This window comes from Hirundo rustica, chromosome 5 (assembly GCF_015227805.2).
Source record: "Hirundo rustica isolate bHirRus1 chromosome 5, bHirRus1.pri.v3, whole genome shotgun sequence".
NCBI classification, from domain to species: domain Eukaryota; kingdom Metazoa; phylum Chordata; class Aves; order Passeriformes; family Hirundinidae; genus Hirundo; species Hirundo rustica.
The window spans coordinates 44884438-44904399 of NC_053454.1; the positions used below are offsets into that span (position 1 = coordinate 44884438).

Genomic DNA, 19962 nt, shown 5'->3' on the forward strand with positions numbered 1-19962 from the left:
TAATTTTTTTTTTTTTAGGTCCTGCTAAATAATATTAAGAAAAATCCCTGCTGAAGCACTTGATTTCACAGAGAGAAACTACATAATCATATTGCCTCTTGTCATGTGCAATATACACTAATTGTGCTAACACACAGAAATACCCACATTAGTATTTTCCTAAGTTTATAACAGTCTTTCAATTAACACACTAGATTTTGAAAACTGTCTTTTAAAAATTATGCTTGAAATATACTCTATAGAGTTAATGAATTAACTTCATCATCTCCTTTACTTCTCCCCTTGCTTGTTTTCTCATATGCCCTACTCCTCAAATGAGAGCCTGCCATTACCTGACTGCAGAAAAAGTCATTCAGACTTCAACAAAATCAAAATTTGACTTCCAAGAAGCATTTCTTCAAAGTGAGAAACTCCACTTTAAGTGCATGTGTTTTTGCTGAAATGACTGAATCAGCACTACAAAAAGATTTTACACCAAAACTAACTAGTTAAAAAAAAAAAAAAAAAATCTTTCAACTATATCATCAATAATAAAAATACCACATGATATATTCAGGATCAATACACAAAGCACTTATGATCCACTAGTGGTAATATCAACTACCCAATTTTCTTTTCTTAGTGATTTCCATGTGAAAAATCCATGGGACTAACTTCTCACAATCCATTCACTTTGTCACATCCAGTACACAGCTGTTCCCTTCAGGGAGATCATCCACCAAAAGAAAGACCAAAGAAAGATATTTCTGAGGCTGTGCCTCAAGCCATGGCAAATTACAGGGTAAAGTATATATGAAGAAAATCTCAGGCACAGGGCAACTTTAAGAAAAGGAGGATCCAGCTGTATGATATAGAAAACCTGTCCTGTGAATCTTAAAAAAAAAAAAAAAAAAAAAAAAAAAAAAAAAAAAAAAAAAAAAAAAAAATTAAACTAGTTGCCAAAAGAACTCAGCATGGCAAGAACTTACACTGTATCTCAGAAGTAGAAACCTTGCTTCCTAATAGACTCCAGGCAAAAGCAGTTGGTCAGGAAAGAGACTGTAAAGGTCAGAATTGATACCATGACATTTTTTCAGCATTTTGAAAGAATCAGTGACGCTAGAAGGGCAAATATTTCACTGAAGTGACCAAGAGGTTCCCCTCAGACTAGCCAAAAAACTTATTGCACAATGGTCCCATACTTTATCTGACTCATGTGCTTGTGCTGGAATGCACCCTGTCACATTCCCGCTCATGCTGCAAAATGCAGAGTGAAGAAATTGTCAGCAATCCATGAGGAAACCACCCAGAAACTTAAAGACAAAATAACTGTCACCACAAGACGTTTATGATCCCTGCTCCTCTGCTATTTCCACACAATACCACTTAGGTGAAGGCCATTCCTCTCTGCCAGTACTGTCATATCAACTAAAAGACATGGATAGCTAGGATGAAAATCTTGAAGAAACACCCCAGGAAAACAGATTTTCTACATCACAACCAGCTATGCTAACCGAGTCTTAGCATAAACATGACAAAACCACCTTCCTTATTCTATTCTCCCTGCAGAAAAATGGTGTATATGTGCACAACTACACTGCAATTATTTATTTGTTTTTTGTTTCAGATTAGAGGTTGTGAATTTTAAAAAGAAAACATACCACAGATCACGAATCAATGAAGTGCATGACCTGTCCTGAGAAACAGGAACTACAGTTTGATCTGAATTGGTAGTAAAAACATGTCTTCCTTTTTCTTCAGCTGTCTGCAAACTGATGAAGTAAGACAACTTATCAGGTATGAAAAATTAACATGCTTTTGATTTTGCTATGTTTTTCCTATATGTATTACAGTCACTACGATACATCTGATAATGACAACAACAAAAAATAGTATTATCCCTGACACGTAAAAAACCACATTCATGACTGGCTTGAGAAATTGTGCGAAACAGGTCTCACTATCAACAATGTAAATTTAATGCTGGTTGTTCAAAGAACATCTCCTCTGATGCTGAGCCTAAGGACACAACCTATCAAAAATTTTCAACTTTCCTCAACTAAATAAGAGCCTGGCTGAAAAGTCTGCATGCACATCCAAAAGGTCCATCCTTCAACCAAGCTCCAAGTCTTGCAAAAAATGCCTGAAAAATATAAGAAAATTCCGTGGCTTGAGAAGACAAGTAAAATACTGGGATTCACTTATCATCTGAAAGCAAATTCTCAGTTTGGTGACTTGGGCAACAGTTAGGACTAATCTACATAAGGCATTTACAAAACTTTATTTTATATCTATATAGTATGCGTATATGCACACACACACATTTATTTATTTATTTCTGTATTTTTTACTACAGTATAGTTAAGCCCACATGAAGACCTATGCTGAAGTATTTTTTTTTCAGGTTTTGGATAGCTCATATTCTTGACAGTTGTTAAATGACTGTTCTCTACGTCCTGCATGAACTATTCTGGATCTTCAACACAAGCAGGCTGGCTAGCTCAGAAATATAAGGCAACTCTGAAGCTGTTGTAGTTATCTGCACACACCTCTGCATCATGACCTGTAGGTACATTTCAATAACATGTTTCACCACTGTTGCTGTTTCTTTGCATTTCGATAAGGCAGAGAGAACCCAAGCCTGGTCCTAATACATAAGCTCATGCACATACATCGACAGACTTTGAAGAACCTTGAATTATTATGACAGACAATGGTCAGGCAGTGGAAATGTGCATTTTTGCTTGGTAATTATAAAAAGGAGAGCATAGCCCTAGCTGTGTTAGTAATGGCTTATATCTTCTGCTGCAAAAAAAAAAAAAAAAAACCAAACCAAAACCTACATATTACCTTTTTCTTTTTAGAACAAAAGATCTTTGCCATGTTTCACTAGTTTAAAGCATATTGTGAAACTCCATGATGTGGTATCATGAACTTCCTCATCCTCTGTTTACATTTCCACGCAAATTCTTCCCAGCAAAGAAAAGTGAGAAGTTTTGGGTTACCATATGAAGAAACTAAGCCAGATTGACACTTTGTAGATGAGAGCCAATGCTGGCTCACAAGTTTGGTGAGGGAGAAAAAAGGAAATACATGTTTCAGTTCTGTTCAACTTACTGGATGGTGCATTTTCATTTACCACTGAACTAAGTAACTCAAGTGTTCCCAGCTGTGTACTCCAAATCTGGATGTTAGCCCAGAAGTGGCTAGCTTGATCTCATTTCCAGGGGAAAACGCTCACCTTCTGGTTGCATGCTTCACACATCTGACTGTCAGAGGCCTGAACTTCTGAACTAAAGAGAACTCTTGGTGTTGCTTTTTCTTTCCCAAAGCTTATTTTACTGCTTATTCTGCCCAATGACCCTTTTGTATCATTCCAGTCCTTGTGAGGGGTGACTGGACTAACAGCCCATACACATTCACAGTGTGGAGGTGTTCAGCAGAGCAAAATCATGGCAAATTATGCCCCACTAGAGATAAAGTTCTCCAGGCACCATCCACTGGATTCCTGAGATAATGGCAACTCTAAGGGACTCTGAAAAAAACCTTAAATTTATTTCATATAAGTCATTGAAAAATTACATAGAGGGACCAAAGCTGGATTTGAACTGATCACTTAAGGAGGAAAAGCTCCATATCCCATTGCATTGAGCTCCCTGGCACTCTGCTTCATTCTCTCCCTCTGGCTGGAGATTTAAAAAAAAACCAATACTCTGCCAGGGGACAGAGTGGGTTCATCTTCATGGAGCAAAGACAAACATTTGGTTCCTTTGAAGGAACCAAATTACTCTTTTTAAATAAGAGAGAAGCATCTCTTTAGATTGAGATATGCTAATTTCTCTGTAGCAAAGGTTCATGTGTTATTTCCTGTGGCTTGTCGAGCAGTTTATTACTGAGAAATAGTGACAGAAAGCAGTCAAGGGAAAGGCACTCAGACCACGGCAGAGAGAAACTCCTCTTAAGAATGCTAAATCCTTCTTATTAGGGACTAACCTGCATACTTCTAAATCATCAGACCAGTCATCATACAACACTGGAGGCTTCTGAACAGCATGAGGTACGGTGGGCCCTGCCCCAGCAGGTGCTCCGTGATCTGGGACTGCCAGAGCATCGCTGCCAGAGCCTGCCTCGGCAAAGGAGCCCTTCATGTGTCTAAGGAAAGGTGCCGGCTGCTGATCTCTGTAGCTTTTCCCTTTGCTTTTCCCACATTTTCTTGAGGAAATCCTTGCTTCCTGAGATGATGCTGAAGACTGTGATTCCTTGAGCTTTGGAACCCTTCGGCGGTGATTTAAAGTGGGATTCTCAGGGTCAGACACCTCTTGTTTCTCTTTTCCCATTGTCCCCAAGGTGACAAGTTCAACAGCATTATTGTTTGAGGACCCATCCTGGTTACTGCATGATCTATTGTTTCTTCTCCCTCTCCTCGCCATCCTGGCCTTTTCTCTTGCTCTCCTCCTAGCCTGAGCCCACTGACTCTCATCTGAAGATGATGATGAATCAGATGTGTTCCAGCTGGATCTTGGAGGCTCAGGATGCAATTTACAGTTTCTCCCCTTTCCTTGCTTTTCTGTGTGCTCACCATTGTCTCCAGTCTCTCTTTTCCGCCTAAACCTTCGTTTTACGTGTTTCTTACCACCAGGCTCCCTATTAGAAGGGGCCAGCACCATGACAGGGGTTGCATGTTCAAGCTCTTCTTCTGACAAATCATGCAAGGTAGTAGATCTAGACAAAGCAGTAAGCAAAGGAAAGGGATGGAAATGGAAAGGGTGGATGGAAAGAGAAATCACACACACAAAAAAAAAAATAGTATGAGAATGAGAACGTGAATTTTAATAGAAAAACATGATACTAAAAAGCAAAAACAAAACCAAAACAAAGAGAGATCAAAAGAAACCTAAAGTCTATGTCAATTATGAATAAAGTTAAGCAGAAGTAAGAGCTACATAATATTTAATAAAAACAACTAACAAGTATCAGCCAGATAAGAGTATATTTTTCTCAGCACATACCTACAAATGTCCTGAGTGGAGGGGCAGACAGACAACCGAGATTGACTCCTGGGAGCTGTTCCTGTTGTAGGACTGCTTGCCTGTTGAAATAAGTTAGACAGTTTGGAATCTTTGTCCATGAAATACATTGCAGATATTTTGCTGCTTTGCCACATGATCACAAAATTAAAATAACTGTTTCTGCTGTTCATAGCGCACTGTTGAACACACAGAAGCTCACAAAATACAGGAAGCTTCAACAAAAGTGAAACCTATTTGTGGAACTAAGTGCGACTGAAGTGTTTGAGCTCTCATTTGCTCATGACTACTTTTTGTCGCTGTTTGAGGAAGCAGCTTTCAGCATTTGAATTTTCATTTGGTTCTCCTGTAAATGTCTGAAGGGAAAAAGTACTGGTTTTCTTTTGTGCAAACAACCATGAGGATTCTTTTCCAAATCACACGAAGTGCATTTGCGATACACTAACTGATGAAGAATCCAAAGCTAACTTCGGTTGAGTGGACTGATGAAACAGGAAGATTAGAGCGTGTTTTAAAGGGTTTTCAACGCAATTAGATCTTCTAGAAGAGCTGAAAATGTTAAACTGAGATGAACCTGAAAAATCCGAAGTGCAGGCTGCATCTCTACAGAGCTGATCACATTCTCAAACAGCAAAAGAGATATAAAACATGTTTAGTATGTGACATTTTATTCATAAGGTTGTTGCTACAAATTGCAGATCAGGGGCACTAGGGTTTAGTATGCAACTCCATCCACCCCACTGTGATCTCAACTTCAAAATGCAGACAAAGTACTACAAGCCTCAGAATTCCAAAAGATCGTGCATCAGATGCAAGGAGAGGATAACTATTAAGCAAGAGTGCAAAGTACAAATCATACAAAGATGTAAAGCCTGTTATCCAAATCTTTTGTACTAGCAAATCAAATTCAGTCAGATAATTGAAATTATTTCTAGCTCAACTTTCACAGACACTTTTGTAATGTTAAAAAGGTGTTTGAAAATTAGTAATACAAACAGCAAGTACCTGCCAACACTTCCCTTTTAGCCAAGGTTCTCAATATCCACTCTATTTAATGCATACACCTTTTGGAAACATCAGTCACCACTGCATGGATTTTTGCTTTCATACGGATACCAGCTGAGACTTAAGAATAGTGCTTTTGCATAAAAAAATCTTCTAGTTTCTGGAATTCAAGTAACCATTTTTACCTATTGACTAATATCGCAAAAATACACTAAACCCACCAACAATATTACTAACTCTTTACTTCTAGTTCCATGAATGAAACTCAGAGATACAATAAGTAAGCCAAAATGAGAAATTAAATTGATAAAGCAACTGATAAATTCACTGACACAATCCTTGTGTTTTAAGATTTTGCCATGTCTGGATTCACCAGTCCAAGGAGGAACATTAGTGTGTCTACATGCAGTGTCATGCTGGAAAAAAAGGAAAAGTATCTGTGAGAGAAATTGTATTCCATATTTCCTTTTCTACAAAAGCAATATTTCAGTTATATGCATTGTGACAGAGTATGAGTTTTTCTTACATATATATTATAAATATATGTTAGATGCATGGTTGGGTACATAATCTTCCATCTCAGCCTCTGAGACTGGCATTAAGTAATTAGGCATATTTTAAGCTACTTAATGAGGAAAGATGCAGACATCAGCACCAATAATTAATGTTATTGGGTTACATGCTGCTGCTGTGCGAAAACACATCTCTCCAGACTAACGCCCAACTGCAGGACTGCTGAAGAAATCCAGTCCCAGAATCAAGTGTGGAATCCTGAATTCATCCCTCATGATGAGCTCATTTATTTTCTCCCCTCACAGCTCCAGAACTGTTACCATTCCTTCTTTCAGGATCTCTGTACTACAAGGGTTTGGCCTGGTCTTAAATGGTGGTCAGGCCACCTCCATGCAGTAAAAGGAATTTTTACATCACCTCGCCACAAAGAGTACCCTTTGAAAGGATAAGGAGATTGGCTAAGCTGGTCCAGCTACCACACAGTAAGTCCGCACAAGTTCAAGAAAATTTCAGCAGCTATTAAAGCAGGAAGCCAGCTAGACAGTTCTTAAGGGAGTTGAGATAAAGCCAAAATCTAAACAAACTCCTTGGAAAGCTTTTACACATTTATGATTTGTAACTGCAGAGTGGTGGATATCTAATTATTTTAAGATAAAAATGACATTATCAGTTTGACTACTTAAATCTTACATTTCACTTTCAACTGTCAAGAGGTCTGGACTGTTTCAGCCCTGCTCAGTCAAATTTACTTTCTAGTTCCCCTGTGCAGGCATGATGCTATGTTTAGCTGTACATAACTCATAGAAAAGTTTGTTTCCTTCAAAAACAATTTACACAAGTATCTTTTACAAAATGAACGTTTTTTGCTTGTTTGTCTAAGTTCTATTGGAGCAAACACGACAACTGGCAGGCAAAAAGCCAATGCACCATTTAAGTCTTCAAAAACAAAGCATGACAAGTTATACACAAGAGGATTCAGATTCTTACCTGTGATTAAATATAATTAATTTCTACAACTTTGTAACACATATTTTTATCTACATTAACTAAATTTATATACATTTATCTTCATTAAATTAGCTTGTCATGGTAAAATTCTTTATTCATAGAATACCAGGTTGGATGGGACCTCAAAGATCACCTAGTCTAACCTTTCTTGGCAAAAGCACAGTGTGGACAACATGTCACATCACCCTGTCCAGGTGAATCTTAAGAATATTTCATGTTGTGGAAAATTAAAAAAAAAGAACTGATGGAGTGATTTCTAAAATCAAAAAGGTCCGTGTTTCTGATATTAATTTTCTGATTTTGACTTGTGTACCTCACAAGAAATGGAGGCCCTTACTTTGTAAATAGATCCAGTCTTTGTAAATTAAATAGGAGTGGAAGGACCTGCTAATGTCAGGCCTGTCCTTGCTAGTACATGTCATATGAATATAATAACTCACAGCTAGATGAGCTGCTTTTAAGAACCTGTAAATTTCAACTCAGCTCGATGCCTATTTCAGACCTCTCTCCCCAAACCCCTTTACTTTTTCATCCTACCCCGTTCTGACAGCAGTAACTGTATCTGCTTTCTGCTTCCAGCACTGCCTCCAGGTTTACCCCAATTCCTTTGGCAATATTCCCTCTTTGCCATCTCTTCTACAAGCCATACATTCCTAACTAATTTTAAAAAATTAAATAATTATATCTCTTAAGTCCAGTCTGAGAGCAAAGATACCTAAAGGGGCATATACTTGGATAGTGTGTTTACAGAGAGAACCGTGTATTTACAAGGCACATCTGAATAAACCAGAACACGATAATTTGAATATACTCTGGTCACATCAGTCCAGCTCTTTTGGGAATGTATGTGCAGCAGATGTTGGAAACAGTCTCAAGCAGACAGATCTTACTGCTATAATTGCTATCCCACTGCTATATTGCTATGCAGCACACTGAATATTTTGTGATACTGTAAGTAGTGAATAGAGGGATCAGATTGATGCTGAGGACTCCAATTCCACTTGGGAGGGTGAATAACAATTTATTTTTTTTTTAAATAGTATTCCTTAAATGAATGTCTTCTTCAGACAGGTATATTGTACAGCTCGCTGGAATGGGAAAACTGAACAAGCACTGTACTAATTTTATCATAACAAATTACATCAGTAGCAAAATTAAATGTGGTAATTCAAAATAAAGCTGTCTCACAATTAATTTATAAGCAAGGCCGCTCGTTTCTCTATGCCATCAACACAAGGAAGAGGTCTAAGGGATAATGCCAACTCCAGCTGATTAGGTCTGGCATTTCAAAAAGATTGTTAGTAGAGAGAGATTCCCCAGTCACCACCTTCTGCTGTCTTGGCCAGTTTAGATGAACTGTCTTGTCAAGGATACGCAATTCAATTACAGACATGACAGGGCACTCATCCATAGTTATTTTTGGTATGGTGATAGTGTGCTTTTCAAGCAGAATGCTGGTAAATACAGAGTTTTCAGGATAAGTGAGATGATAATCACTTACCCAGCACAAGGGGACTTAAATGTCACACGCATGTGACTGTGTCAGAAAACCAGCAAAGACAGAAATAGGGGACAAAAATAAGTTCAGCTGGTGAAAATAGTAAGAATTTCAAATCAAGACTGCCTTTACTTAGATGTTCAGGATATGACAGAAGTTTCCATCAAAAAATAAAATAAAATCCTTAGAGGCCATCTATGGCTTAACCTGCATGTTGAAACTAGGGCAAGAACATGAGCCAAGTTGTGCTCATCTTAAGAACACAGCTGGGATCTGCTTTGGCCTAACAGAAAAGCTGAGTAAAAGCAGATTGCAGAAGTGTAAAGATTCACATAGGAACAGAGCAAAGCTTTAAATTAACAAACCAGATGATGTAATGGACGGCTTATATAAAACGTCCTCACAGCTACCACCAGAAAGTCTAATGAATCCTCTCCTGTCTCTGTTCTGAATAGAGGCATTCCCAAAAGCTGGTCAACTTACAACACTGCTGAAGTCAAAAGCTGCAGACAATTCACAGGTGATAGGGCAGACAGGGAACATGTCTAATGCTTTTATTCTACTACCGAGTTTGCTCTAATAGCAGTAATGCATCACAGAATACTCCAGATCCCACCAGCCATTATAGTGAAAAAGCTGAAACTCTATCCTATTTGTTAAACAGCACACAAAGGAACGGATACCTTAGAAGATTAGAGCAGTTTGCATGGCAATAAGCTCAGCAGGAGACCCAGTTTGTGTATTTTAATCTGAAAATTTCTGCTCTGTAAACAACGCAACACTCTGCAGAAAACATCCGCCCTTATGAAATTCTATGTAGACATTTCCTAAGGTCTAAGAAGTTCCAAAACATGGTGAAGGTGACCCAAGCCAGGTGTTATTTCACAAGCTCAGGCTTGATGGCAACTGAAATTTGTGCGCATGGGTTTGGGGGAGAGGTTTTCTGGGTTTTGGTTTGTTTGGCTGGATTTTTTTCTTTTTTTATTTGTTTCTTTATGATCGAGTTCCTGCTTTGTGCTCAGATTTCAAGACTGTTTTAATCTGATTGATGCCTTTACAGCAACCGTTACTTTAATTGGTAACTGAATTTCTGTTAAATTATTTTTTGCAGATTTTCTTTTTTTGTAAATTATTCCATGCGCAGTTCTTCCCCAAACCTTTTCTTTCTTTTCTTTCCTCCTTCCCCTCCTTTCACCTACCTCTGAAGAGAAGGATTTTAGTGGAAAGTAACACACAAGGAAGGAGCAGAAAAATCTTTAGAATTCTGCCAAACAATACCATTCAGCACCTTTGAAAATCAATATGATCATGTTATAAAGTGGTTGAAATCTAAAATCAAAATTGCAAATAAGTACATCTGTACTATCATTTAAAAAAATGAAGCAAACAAGTAATTACAGCTTTAACCTGTAGATTCAATCAGCTTGTTTAAGTTGTTTTCTCCTGCCTTACTAATCTATGTTAATCTTTATTTTCAAGGTACATGTTTGACTAAAAACCCCACTTTTTTCTGTAGGCATAGAAGCACTGCTAGCTAAGCTTTGAATTATCACATAGATTGTAGTATGCAAAAGTCTTTGTGTCATAGCAACACAGTATTTTTCGTTTATGATTCCCTTCAAGGATGCATCTTTCTAGTCATTATCACTTTCTCAATAAAAATGTTTCATACTTCTTTAAAAAAATGTAGGCAATTGGAACAAAGGATGTGCCACGTTTTATAAAAAAGGTGCAGAGCCATGAGACCAGCAGCTTTTGACTGTCTGGAGGGAGCTAAATGGAAATTTAGCCTTTAGGAAAGGTGAAGCACAAAACCTGTATTTTCTTTGCTACTGGACTTCACGGCACTTTATTTCTAAAGCTAGGCAGTACTCAGAGAACCATGAAGAACTTCTGTTCCAAAGAGGGCATCTGTTTTCACATATTCCTCTATCTGCAATTCTGAAACCCTCCAAACACTCCTATATCCTAAGCAGCTTTCACCCAGACAACGTTCCTGCCATGCTCTCACAAGTGTATATACATGGGAGTGCACACACCCACCACGTTCTTCCTTTGGACTGGTGGACTGTGCGGGAGACAGACTGGATAAAATCCCATCTGTGAGGATGTCACTCTTATATTTGAAGAGCTCCATTCTGGTGTGTATTTGATGTCTATTTATTCCATCCCTAAGGGAAGAGAAAAGCCTAAATGTGCCAAAGCAAACAAGTTGTAGTAAGAATATTGAGATGACTAGACTGAAAGAAGTGAAACCTTGAGAATGCATCACTGTAAAAAAACCAGGAGATACTGCATTTTTATGAAGTGCAGTAAACATAAAACTGCATGACTATCACAATTTTTTACCACTATAGAAACAAAGTTTGCTTAACTGAACTTGTTTTTTGAACAAATACGTGAAACGTGCTTCTGAGTGCCATGATGAAAATATAAATGCTGTGCAAAGATTTCTGGAGTATATATGTAACAGGTATGTTACAGACCATAATTATAATTCATAATCATGGAAACAATTTTAAAAATTATAAATAACAAGCATATGTAATAACCTGCATGCTCCAGTAACTGAAAATGAATCAAAGTTGCTTCTGTATGATATTGGCTATCACAGGATAGGACTGAATTCTGTGATAACAGAAATTAAAATTACATACAGGCATTACACACTGAGTGAGCTTGTATAAAAACAAAAATGGTGGCACAACAGATTCCACACATATATCCAGTTTTATCTGTATGTGTCAATGTGGCACATTTAGGTATACTCAGAATTGCTGGTAAGAACTGTGATTGAATAAATCAGAATTTGTAAAATTGTACACATTCTTGCATATATACAATCACACATTTTTATGTATTCCCTTTCATTAGAACACCAGTTTATAACAGGTCAAAAAAAAGTGTATCCAAGAGTAGATTCAAACGGAATTATTTTCTGATGGTTGTCCCCATGTGTTTAATACTGTCATATTGTCATACAATTTTATTCACAAGTTCAATTTCTGGGCAGACTTAGGTAAATTCTGCTGTCATGCCTTTTGTTAAGCTTATTGTAAACAAAGAATAAATTGTATGGACAAACCACAAAGCATTCTCTATACATAGAAATCAAACATTCATATCTAGGACTTTAAAAAAGTGCAGACACAGTTACTGTGCAAAGGATCTAGCTCTAGTTTCTGGTTTTCTGCCTTTTGAAGAGTTTGAAACAAATTCTGTTTTGATGAAGAAAATATTTGCAGTAACTTATTTGCTTTGCACTGTTGTTTTCAGTAAATGAGAGTTAAGTGCTAGGTTAGCCTTCAGCTTTCATAATAATGATTCTGTTTATGAGCAAGAAGAATGATTTGATGACTAATGTAACATTTATATTCATATCTGAATGCCAGTTTTGTATACATGGTATTATCTACTCTAAAAGCACTTAGGAAGGCTGACATTTTATGCTTTACAAGAGTGAGGACTTACTTTTTTTCTCGATTTGTTTTCTTTTTTGAAAGCCCTAAGTTTTCTCTCAGTTGCTCACTACAGTAATCTAGAACCCACACTTGGGTTCTGGAGCTATGTGGTTCCTTGATAAAAAAGCAACCACCAGTCTGAAAGGGAATTTTAATTTGTAATTAGTGTGAAATTGGCAAAGAACAGTAAGAACTATGGATCAACCTGTAGCATCGTAGTTGCCTGTAGCAAAACACAAGGGGTCACATAACTAACTGGTCATTAGGATTCAGTCATGCAACAGGTTATCTTGGAATGCTGCAATCCTGGTTCTGACAAAGTCTATGGTAAGAACTTCAAAAAAAACACTTCAGTGCCTTTAAATTTTTTTCACCATAAAACCTATCAGGAGATATGATGTGCTCTCTGTTGGTGTCACTGCCTAAGACATGGTGATGTTTGGCCATTACAAACACTTACAGAGTCCAATAGTGAGTTCTGCTCCAAGCTGGGCAAACCATCCAAATTGCCGTACGGGACTCTTTATACATTCACCTCGTACTGGGAGAGGATGAAATATTTGAGAATATCAAGATTATTTAATTTTAATGGAAGAGATTAAATGGTGATTTATAATTCAAAAGGATAAATATTGTATTACTTATTATAGAATTTGATACCCAGTTCATGAAATTTATTCCAGAGTCACAAAATGAGTGTTTCAAATAAATAATCAATACATTGGCAATGAATTTTTTCATCTAGAACATTAGTGAGCACTATTTTGGCATCCTCGTGCCTGCTGGTTTTCATTTGTATCTTATTGAGGGGAGCCCCACCTGACACAAGAAATCAGAAATGGCTAATATACAGTAAAAACAATTCTTTCCTTCTTTCTTTCTTCTATTGTTATTCATATTCTAAATTAGCCATGTGAATATTGTCACACAGAATATTCCAAAACAAGCACCTCACTTCCTGATATAACTCGACAGAGTTTTATTAGATGAATGCTTCAGAGACTTGCAAATAAAAAGTGTTCTAACACCTGCTTCAGGCTTTTGAGAGGTAATTGAGGCAAAATAAAATTCAGGCAATTTGCTCCAAGCCTGATTTTCTCTGCACTGAAAAATAAGCCCAAGCTTCCCATCAGAGAATTTCAGATCTTGCTGGTGAGACAGCATCCTTCTCTAATGAGCTCTTGAATCATAATTAACATGGAGAAAGATAATTACAATGTTTTAAAAATATTTCTTCCAGAAAGCATTTTAACATAACCAGGCAGCCCCAGAAACACATATAGAGCATAAAGTCTACAGACTGTAATTCAGACACAAGATTTGTTCCACTGGTTAACCACAACAGAAAACAATGAATCCACCAGGTCCTTCTCTGACCAGCTTTCCTCTTAAATTATGCATATATTTAGGAAGACATAAGAATTTTAACGAAAGAAGTTACAGTGCACAGAAAACAAAGCAATGGCAAATAGGTAATGAACAAGGTAAAGTCTTAATTTACTTCGATTTTGAACACATGCAGATAATTTCAATTCTGAAATCCAGAACACTGCAAAATAGTATCTCTTACAAAGATTAATTAAGTTCCTTCTGCTGCCAGCAACATAGTAAATAGGTGGGAAAAAAGTCTAATGTTTAAAAAAATTGTAATAATTTAAAATCATCAAGGCTGGCTCATAACTTACATTTACAAGTACTTTATATTTTTCTTTATGTGTATTGGTTTCTTTATGTAGATAGGATTTGAAAGTCAAAGCTACTAACTAGGGCTACACTTTGTCAATACCAGGTAATGTAAAATACTGATCAGTCCAAAATATAACTTAATAATCTAATTATTAAATCATTAATCATATCTAATTGAGCGCTAGCAAGGCAGAGCACAAGAAGATTGTTTATTGATTTATTGATTGCACAGGAAAAATCTAGGTTATCACCAGAGGCGCACCAAAAATTAGACACTGATACATTTTCCTAATTGTCTCTGATTGGAAAACTGACAGAAGCAGTTGCTTTTGGAGTTCCAGGACAGTTTTCTTGATATAAATAAATAAAAGGCTGAGGTGAATGAACAAATTCCCAGGCTGCTGTTCACTGAAGAAAGCCCCAGGTGTCAGTCAAATATTTTAAGTTTTGTTCTTTCATTTGCCTTAAAGAGTCTGCCACAGAAGTTCTTGCCAGAAAACTACATGCAATAGGAAAAGTCCTTGCAACCCGCTTAACTTCTACACTCTCAACAGCCAGCAAAAGTGAATGGTAAAATTGAGGTGCTGACTTACACACACACACACACCCCCACCTGTCTTGGGAATGTTTGATTTTAAATCTCTAGACTGAACAGGTGTATATACTAACTAGTATCTGGAAAATAACAAATCAAAACCATTCCTTCTCATTATAACTAGATAAGATATATTCAGTGTTCAACAATTCAGTTTGATCTGTAATACCACAAAATTCAGACTTTAAATTCACGTACCTAGCATGCAAAATTGACTTTAAATTCACGTACCTAGCATGCAAAATTGCCCAAGCATACACTGCAAACCTCAGGTGAACTCTCCAAATAAACAATTTAAGAGCATTATGAAATATGAATCTGTATTTACAGAATCTATGCTGTATTTCATTTCACAAATAGGTTGGTACAAAGTCCAGAGGTATCTACTCTGCCCTAGGGCAGGAGCTCTACGTCCAGCCAAGGGTGGAATACACAACAAATGGTAACTATTAAAATATAATTCCATTTGACCCTTTTTAGCTTATACATACAGGCAAATGAAAACAGTGAAAGACAATGTTTTCATGACACTAAATTATAGTTTTACATAAAGACTATCTAATTTTTGTGCCCACTGAAATTTTTATTGTGTGGAAGATCTGACACTGCAGAGAATGCAGTTCTCCCCTTTGGCATCTAGTTTATCCGGCCTAGAAGCTTTCAATCTTGTTTTAAGGTGCAGTATTTTTACTATCATTTTCTGCCATGCAATATTAACTTGTAAAGTCAAGTGTTTGCTTTTCTATGTATACAAACACATATGAAAACCTGTTTTACAAAAAACGCATTTTATGACCGACAACAAACGAAACTGGAATTCCAATCAAACATACTTCAGCATTTGAAAAACTTCATTGGCAGGGAGCTTCACAGAAAAAATTATCCAAAACATTATGCACAATGCTATACATTAGAAAAAGATTAAATACATGACTGAAAAACCTGGGGTTTTTAGCTTGCAACTAAAACCAGTGCAAATAAAATTTTCTAATAAGCAACTATACTGATTTCTGCAGAAATCACTTAAAAATAAATGTTAGTCACCGAAACGTTTCTCATGTCAGTGAATATATTTATGCTTTGTCACAGTGCAACCCATGTACCTGCCTTAAAAGAGCAGAAAAAGCTGTACCAATTCCTAACAGATTTACAGTAACTATAGCTAGAGACATGCATTTTAAAACTCGCAATTAAAATAATTAATACAACGCCCAGTGAAGATGTTTGTAAGTATATAACTATACAATTTCTAAGGATAGACAGTAAGCCTTAGAAGAGTTTCAGCCATATCCTACAGCAGGCTGGATATATTCTACATCTTTTTCCCTTCTTAATGTAAGAGAACAGAACTTAACATAGAACTAGTATTTTAACTTAAAATCACAGTTGGAGTTTGTTGGGGGTTTTTTGTTTGGTTGGGGTTTTTTTGTTTTATGCTCTGAGAAGAAAAGAAGTTTTACAGTGGGTACCCCAAAGACAATAATATTTTGTGAAGAGGTTTAAGGACACGATGCTTGCCCTAAACACAAAATATTTAGAACCCCACATAATACAAGGCAGATGTTAAAGTCTGGATTAAAAAAAATATGGAGTTTATATCTTTTACCTCCTGTATATCCTGGCTTTTTGGCATAAATTTCAGCCACATCTGAACCAAAAACAAAGGGGTTGAAACCAAAGAACTTCAGTAAAAATCACATTTTGCCTTTCCTAAAGTTTCCCTTCTGTTTCCTAAAAACCAAACTAAATGTAAAGTCCTAGCTTCAGTGAACCATATATCTCTGTAAAAAGAATTAAGAATACAGTCTGAAATTAAGACAGATTCATAGCTTTGCATATTACAGCTGTTATTATTTGGGTAGGGCAGGAGGAAAAAAATCAAATAGTAATTCTATCTTAAGCCGAAGTATTAAGGTAACATTAAACACTTGGGGAAAGCATGTGTTATTTGCTTATTATTATCACACATTTAACCGTAATGATTAATTATATTTATGATGGAGTTTACAGGGTAACCATAATGTTCAGCAGCAAAACTTTAAAATCTGATTCTTATAAATAAAATACTATATAAGGAATAAAATGGATTAAAGTACTGTTTTATATTCAGCTATCTAATTTTCTTTAAATTCTAGAAAAAGGAAATAGATTTCACATACCTTTGAAATATTACTTGATCGGCTTGTAGAACGCCCTGGGGATTTATCATTCTGGAAAACAAAATTAAAAGATGAAAAAAAGTTATGTCATCTGGATTTTACCTAGTCTTTTCTGTGATTGTGACTGCACAGAGATTCTCTTCCTCTGTTTTTCAGTTTGGCTACTGACTGTACAATGGAAGACAGTTCAAGAAATAAACAATCACAACAGCATTGTGAATTACATGAGTAAAAATTTTTAAAAAGTTCTGTAAGAAATTAATGATAGCATTTAATTATTCTCAGTTTATTTTGCAGTTTTGTAGAAAAACCTTTTTGAGTCAAAGATCAAGGAATCATTGGAGCTTCTCATGAAGCTTTTCAATGATAAAAACCTCCCAGTCACACCGAACATATTCCTGCTTAAAAAAAAAAAAGAAAAAAAAAGAAAAGAAAAAAAAAAAAAAAAGTAGAATTCATCCTCTGGGAAAATTAGCAGTACTAGATGACTTCCTGGAAAGATATGTTCTGAGAAAAACAAATTGTGACCGTGCAGAGATGCACTTCAGTTTAACATCTACTCCTCCATCCCCTCCCATTCTTGCAAAAACCAGAAATTCACAAACCAACACCACAGGCTGAAATGTATTAATAAAGTGTATGTCAAAGAGCTACATTTCTATAGCACATGGCCATTGTGGGTTTTTTCCTAGCAATCCAAAGGAGGGAATGGAGAAGGGGCTCAAAAATTTTTTCAGTATTTACACTTCCCTGGCAATTGACTCAGCTTCATTTACACCGCAAAGGGAAGATATTTCAGAAACAGGGCTCATCCCCTTAGTAAATGCACGTATTTTAAGAGAATCATGAAAATATTTTTCCCAGCACTTGAGAATGTAGGTTCAAACCCTCAAGTGAAACATTCAAGTCAACAAGACTGATTTTTACCTAGAAGGAGTTGACCTAGATATTATGTGTGTCAGTCTGTTAGATAACCCACTTGGGGGAACAGGGTGTCGAAACTCCAAGCAGAGCTTTCGCTTCTGCAGCTTTATTTGCAGTTCATGCATCATGCAAACACATACATGCACATATGTCCACAAGAGGCTTTCTACTTGACTATGACCCACCTCTCCTCAACCTGTATTCAATAAAACTACAGAAAAATACAGAAGGTGCCAGCAACCAAAGGCTACATTTCCTCCTCCATTAATGCATGTCTAGTACAGGAATTAGTATTTCCCCAATATTTTGTGGCACAGAGCAGTTTTGTGGTAGCAAAAATGACCAGAAAAAAACCTTAGGCAATTTGTCAGTAAACATTTAGAAAAAAAACCCCATTTTTGTAATTTTTGTACTAAAAAAGCCACTTTGATCTCAACCTCAGTAAGCACATCCATATGAAAAAATAGTTTTAAAACTACTTTTTGTTTCATATACCTATGTATATTTCTTCCTCCAGACTGTAGGTGGCTTACATTTTTATTCCATCCTCAGTGCCATCATTTTTTTGTACCGCAAATATAAATATCCTGAACTATCTCTCTTTGTCTTCACCAGCACTATGAACATTTGTCATCAAAATCAAGCATCACTGAGCTCCCTGACTACACAGCACTCTACATTTTATACTATCATAGAAAATAAATCTCAGGATTTAACCACCTTCAGGTTTGTTTGTCACTGTTTTTTTAAGAACAGTTTAAAAAAAATAAATTCTTCAAGTTATGCATTCATTTTTTACATTTTGTCCTTGAGGCTGGGACCACTTTGAACAGAGATATGGAGTAGATGATAATTTCTGACCTGAAGTATCCTGTGATTCAAATATTACTTCTATGGTATATTATCCACTGTAGCTTTGGCAATAAATTCATAATTGCTTATCCTTTCTCAATGACATTAAATATATACAGTCTTGAATGTCTGCATTTATATCCATAGGAAATACACTTTGGATATTCTGGGTATATCATACGGAGGAGCTCTGCTTTGACCTCAAAATAATAGAAGTTATGGAGCCATGAAATTAGTTCCCGTTTTGCGGTTAGAAATTATGAACGGGGATCACAGCTGAGAAACTCCCTGCTAAAAGCATGAAGCCTTTCTCGTCCACCCTTTGGACTAAAAAATACATTGTATTTTCTGACAGTGTAGTGAACCCTGGAAATATAACTTCTTTTCTTTCAACAATCCATCATTCAAGATTCATTTTCAAAATCTGTTCCTTGACAACAGCTCTCCAGCTTTTAACATGATGCATTCTTCTCTCTGGCACATTATCTCCTTCACTTGGGTTACAGCAAGACTCTGAATCTCGAAGTGAAAATTCACAGCATCCACAGTCTGCAAAGTACTGCTTATGCACTGAATTGTCTAAACAGAGAAAGAGCGCTGTCTCAACAGGTTTTTTGGAGAAAAAAAAAGAAATCAATTTAATTATCATTACTAGGTTCAGGTATTTTATGGTGATTTATCCTGAAAACAACAGCATAAATAGAACAAAAAGTGCTGCACTAAATTACAGTACATAAATCAAATATAGACTTCTTCACTGAAGTTCCTATTCAACTTGAATGACTCTTCATACAACAAAAGAATACAATAGAAAAGTTATGGCAAAATCACTTTTGAAATGTGTTCTTAAAGAGTGTCTGCGTGTTTTTGTTTTAATGGTTCATGTTGACAAAGTACTTGAATTGTTAAGAATAATTGATTTTCGTTACAACTAAGTGAAGAGGAACTATATTGCAAAACGCTTTCCCTACAAGCTTGCTAAACAGTAAGATTTTTTTTTTTTTAAACACAGATTCAATACTAATTTACATTTTTAAAGTTAACAATGAAACACAGAATATGCTGGGTTGGAAGGGACCCACAAAGATCATCAACTCCACCTCCTGGCACTGCACAGGACACCCCAAGAATCACACCCTGTGACAGAGAGCATTGTCCAAATGCCTCTTGAGCTCTCAGGCTGGGGCTGTGACCATTTCCCCAGGGAGCCTGTTCTAGTGCACCAACACCCTCTGCGTGAAGAACCCTTTTTTGA

General features: G+C 36.4%; 1 protein-coding gene across 16 annotated transcripts in view; it reads right to left on the bottom strand.

Moving 5' to 3' along the window:
- The window catches only part of MARCHF1 (membrane associated ring-CH-type finger 1), a 225780-nt gene that overhangs the window by 29606 nt on the left and 176212 nt on the right, over nt 1–19962 (bottom strand). For 14 of the 16 annotated variants that reach the window (XR_005700791.2, XM_040064198.2, XM_040064190.2 and 11 more), the window contains 3 exons: nt 16932–16982; nt 4989–5068; nt 3973–4701 (listed from right to left, as the gene is read on the bottom strand). Coding sequence is in view for 15 of the 16 variants with exons in the window: in XM_040064198.2 (XP_039920132.1) it covers nt 3973–4701; nt 4989–5068; nt 16932–16982 (860 nt within the window). In the remaining variant the exon portion in view is untranslated. The remainder of the gene's footprint in view (nt 1–3972; nt 4702–4988; nt 5069–16931; nt 16983–19962) is intronic. The other 2 variants (XM_040064206.2, XM_058420618.1) reach the window with 1 other exon arrangement.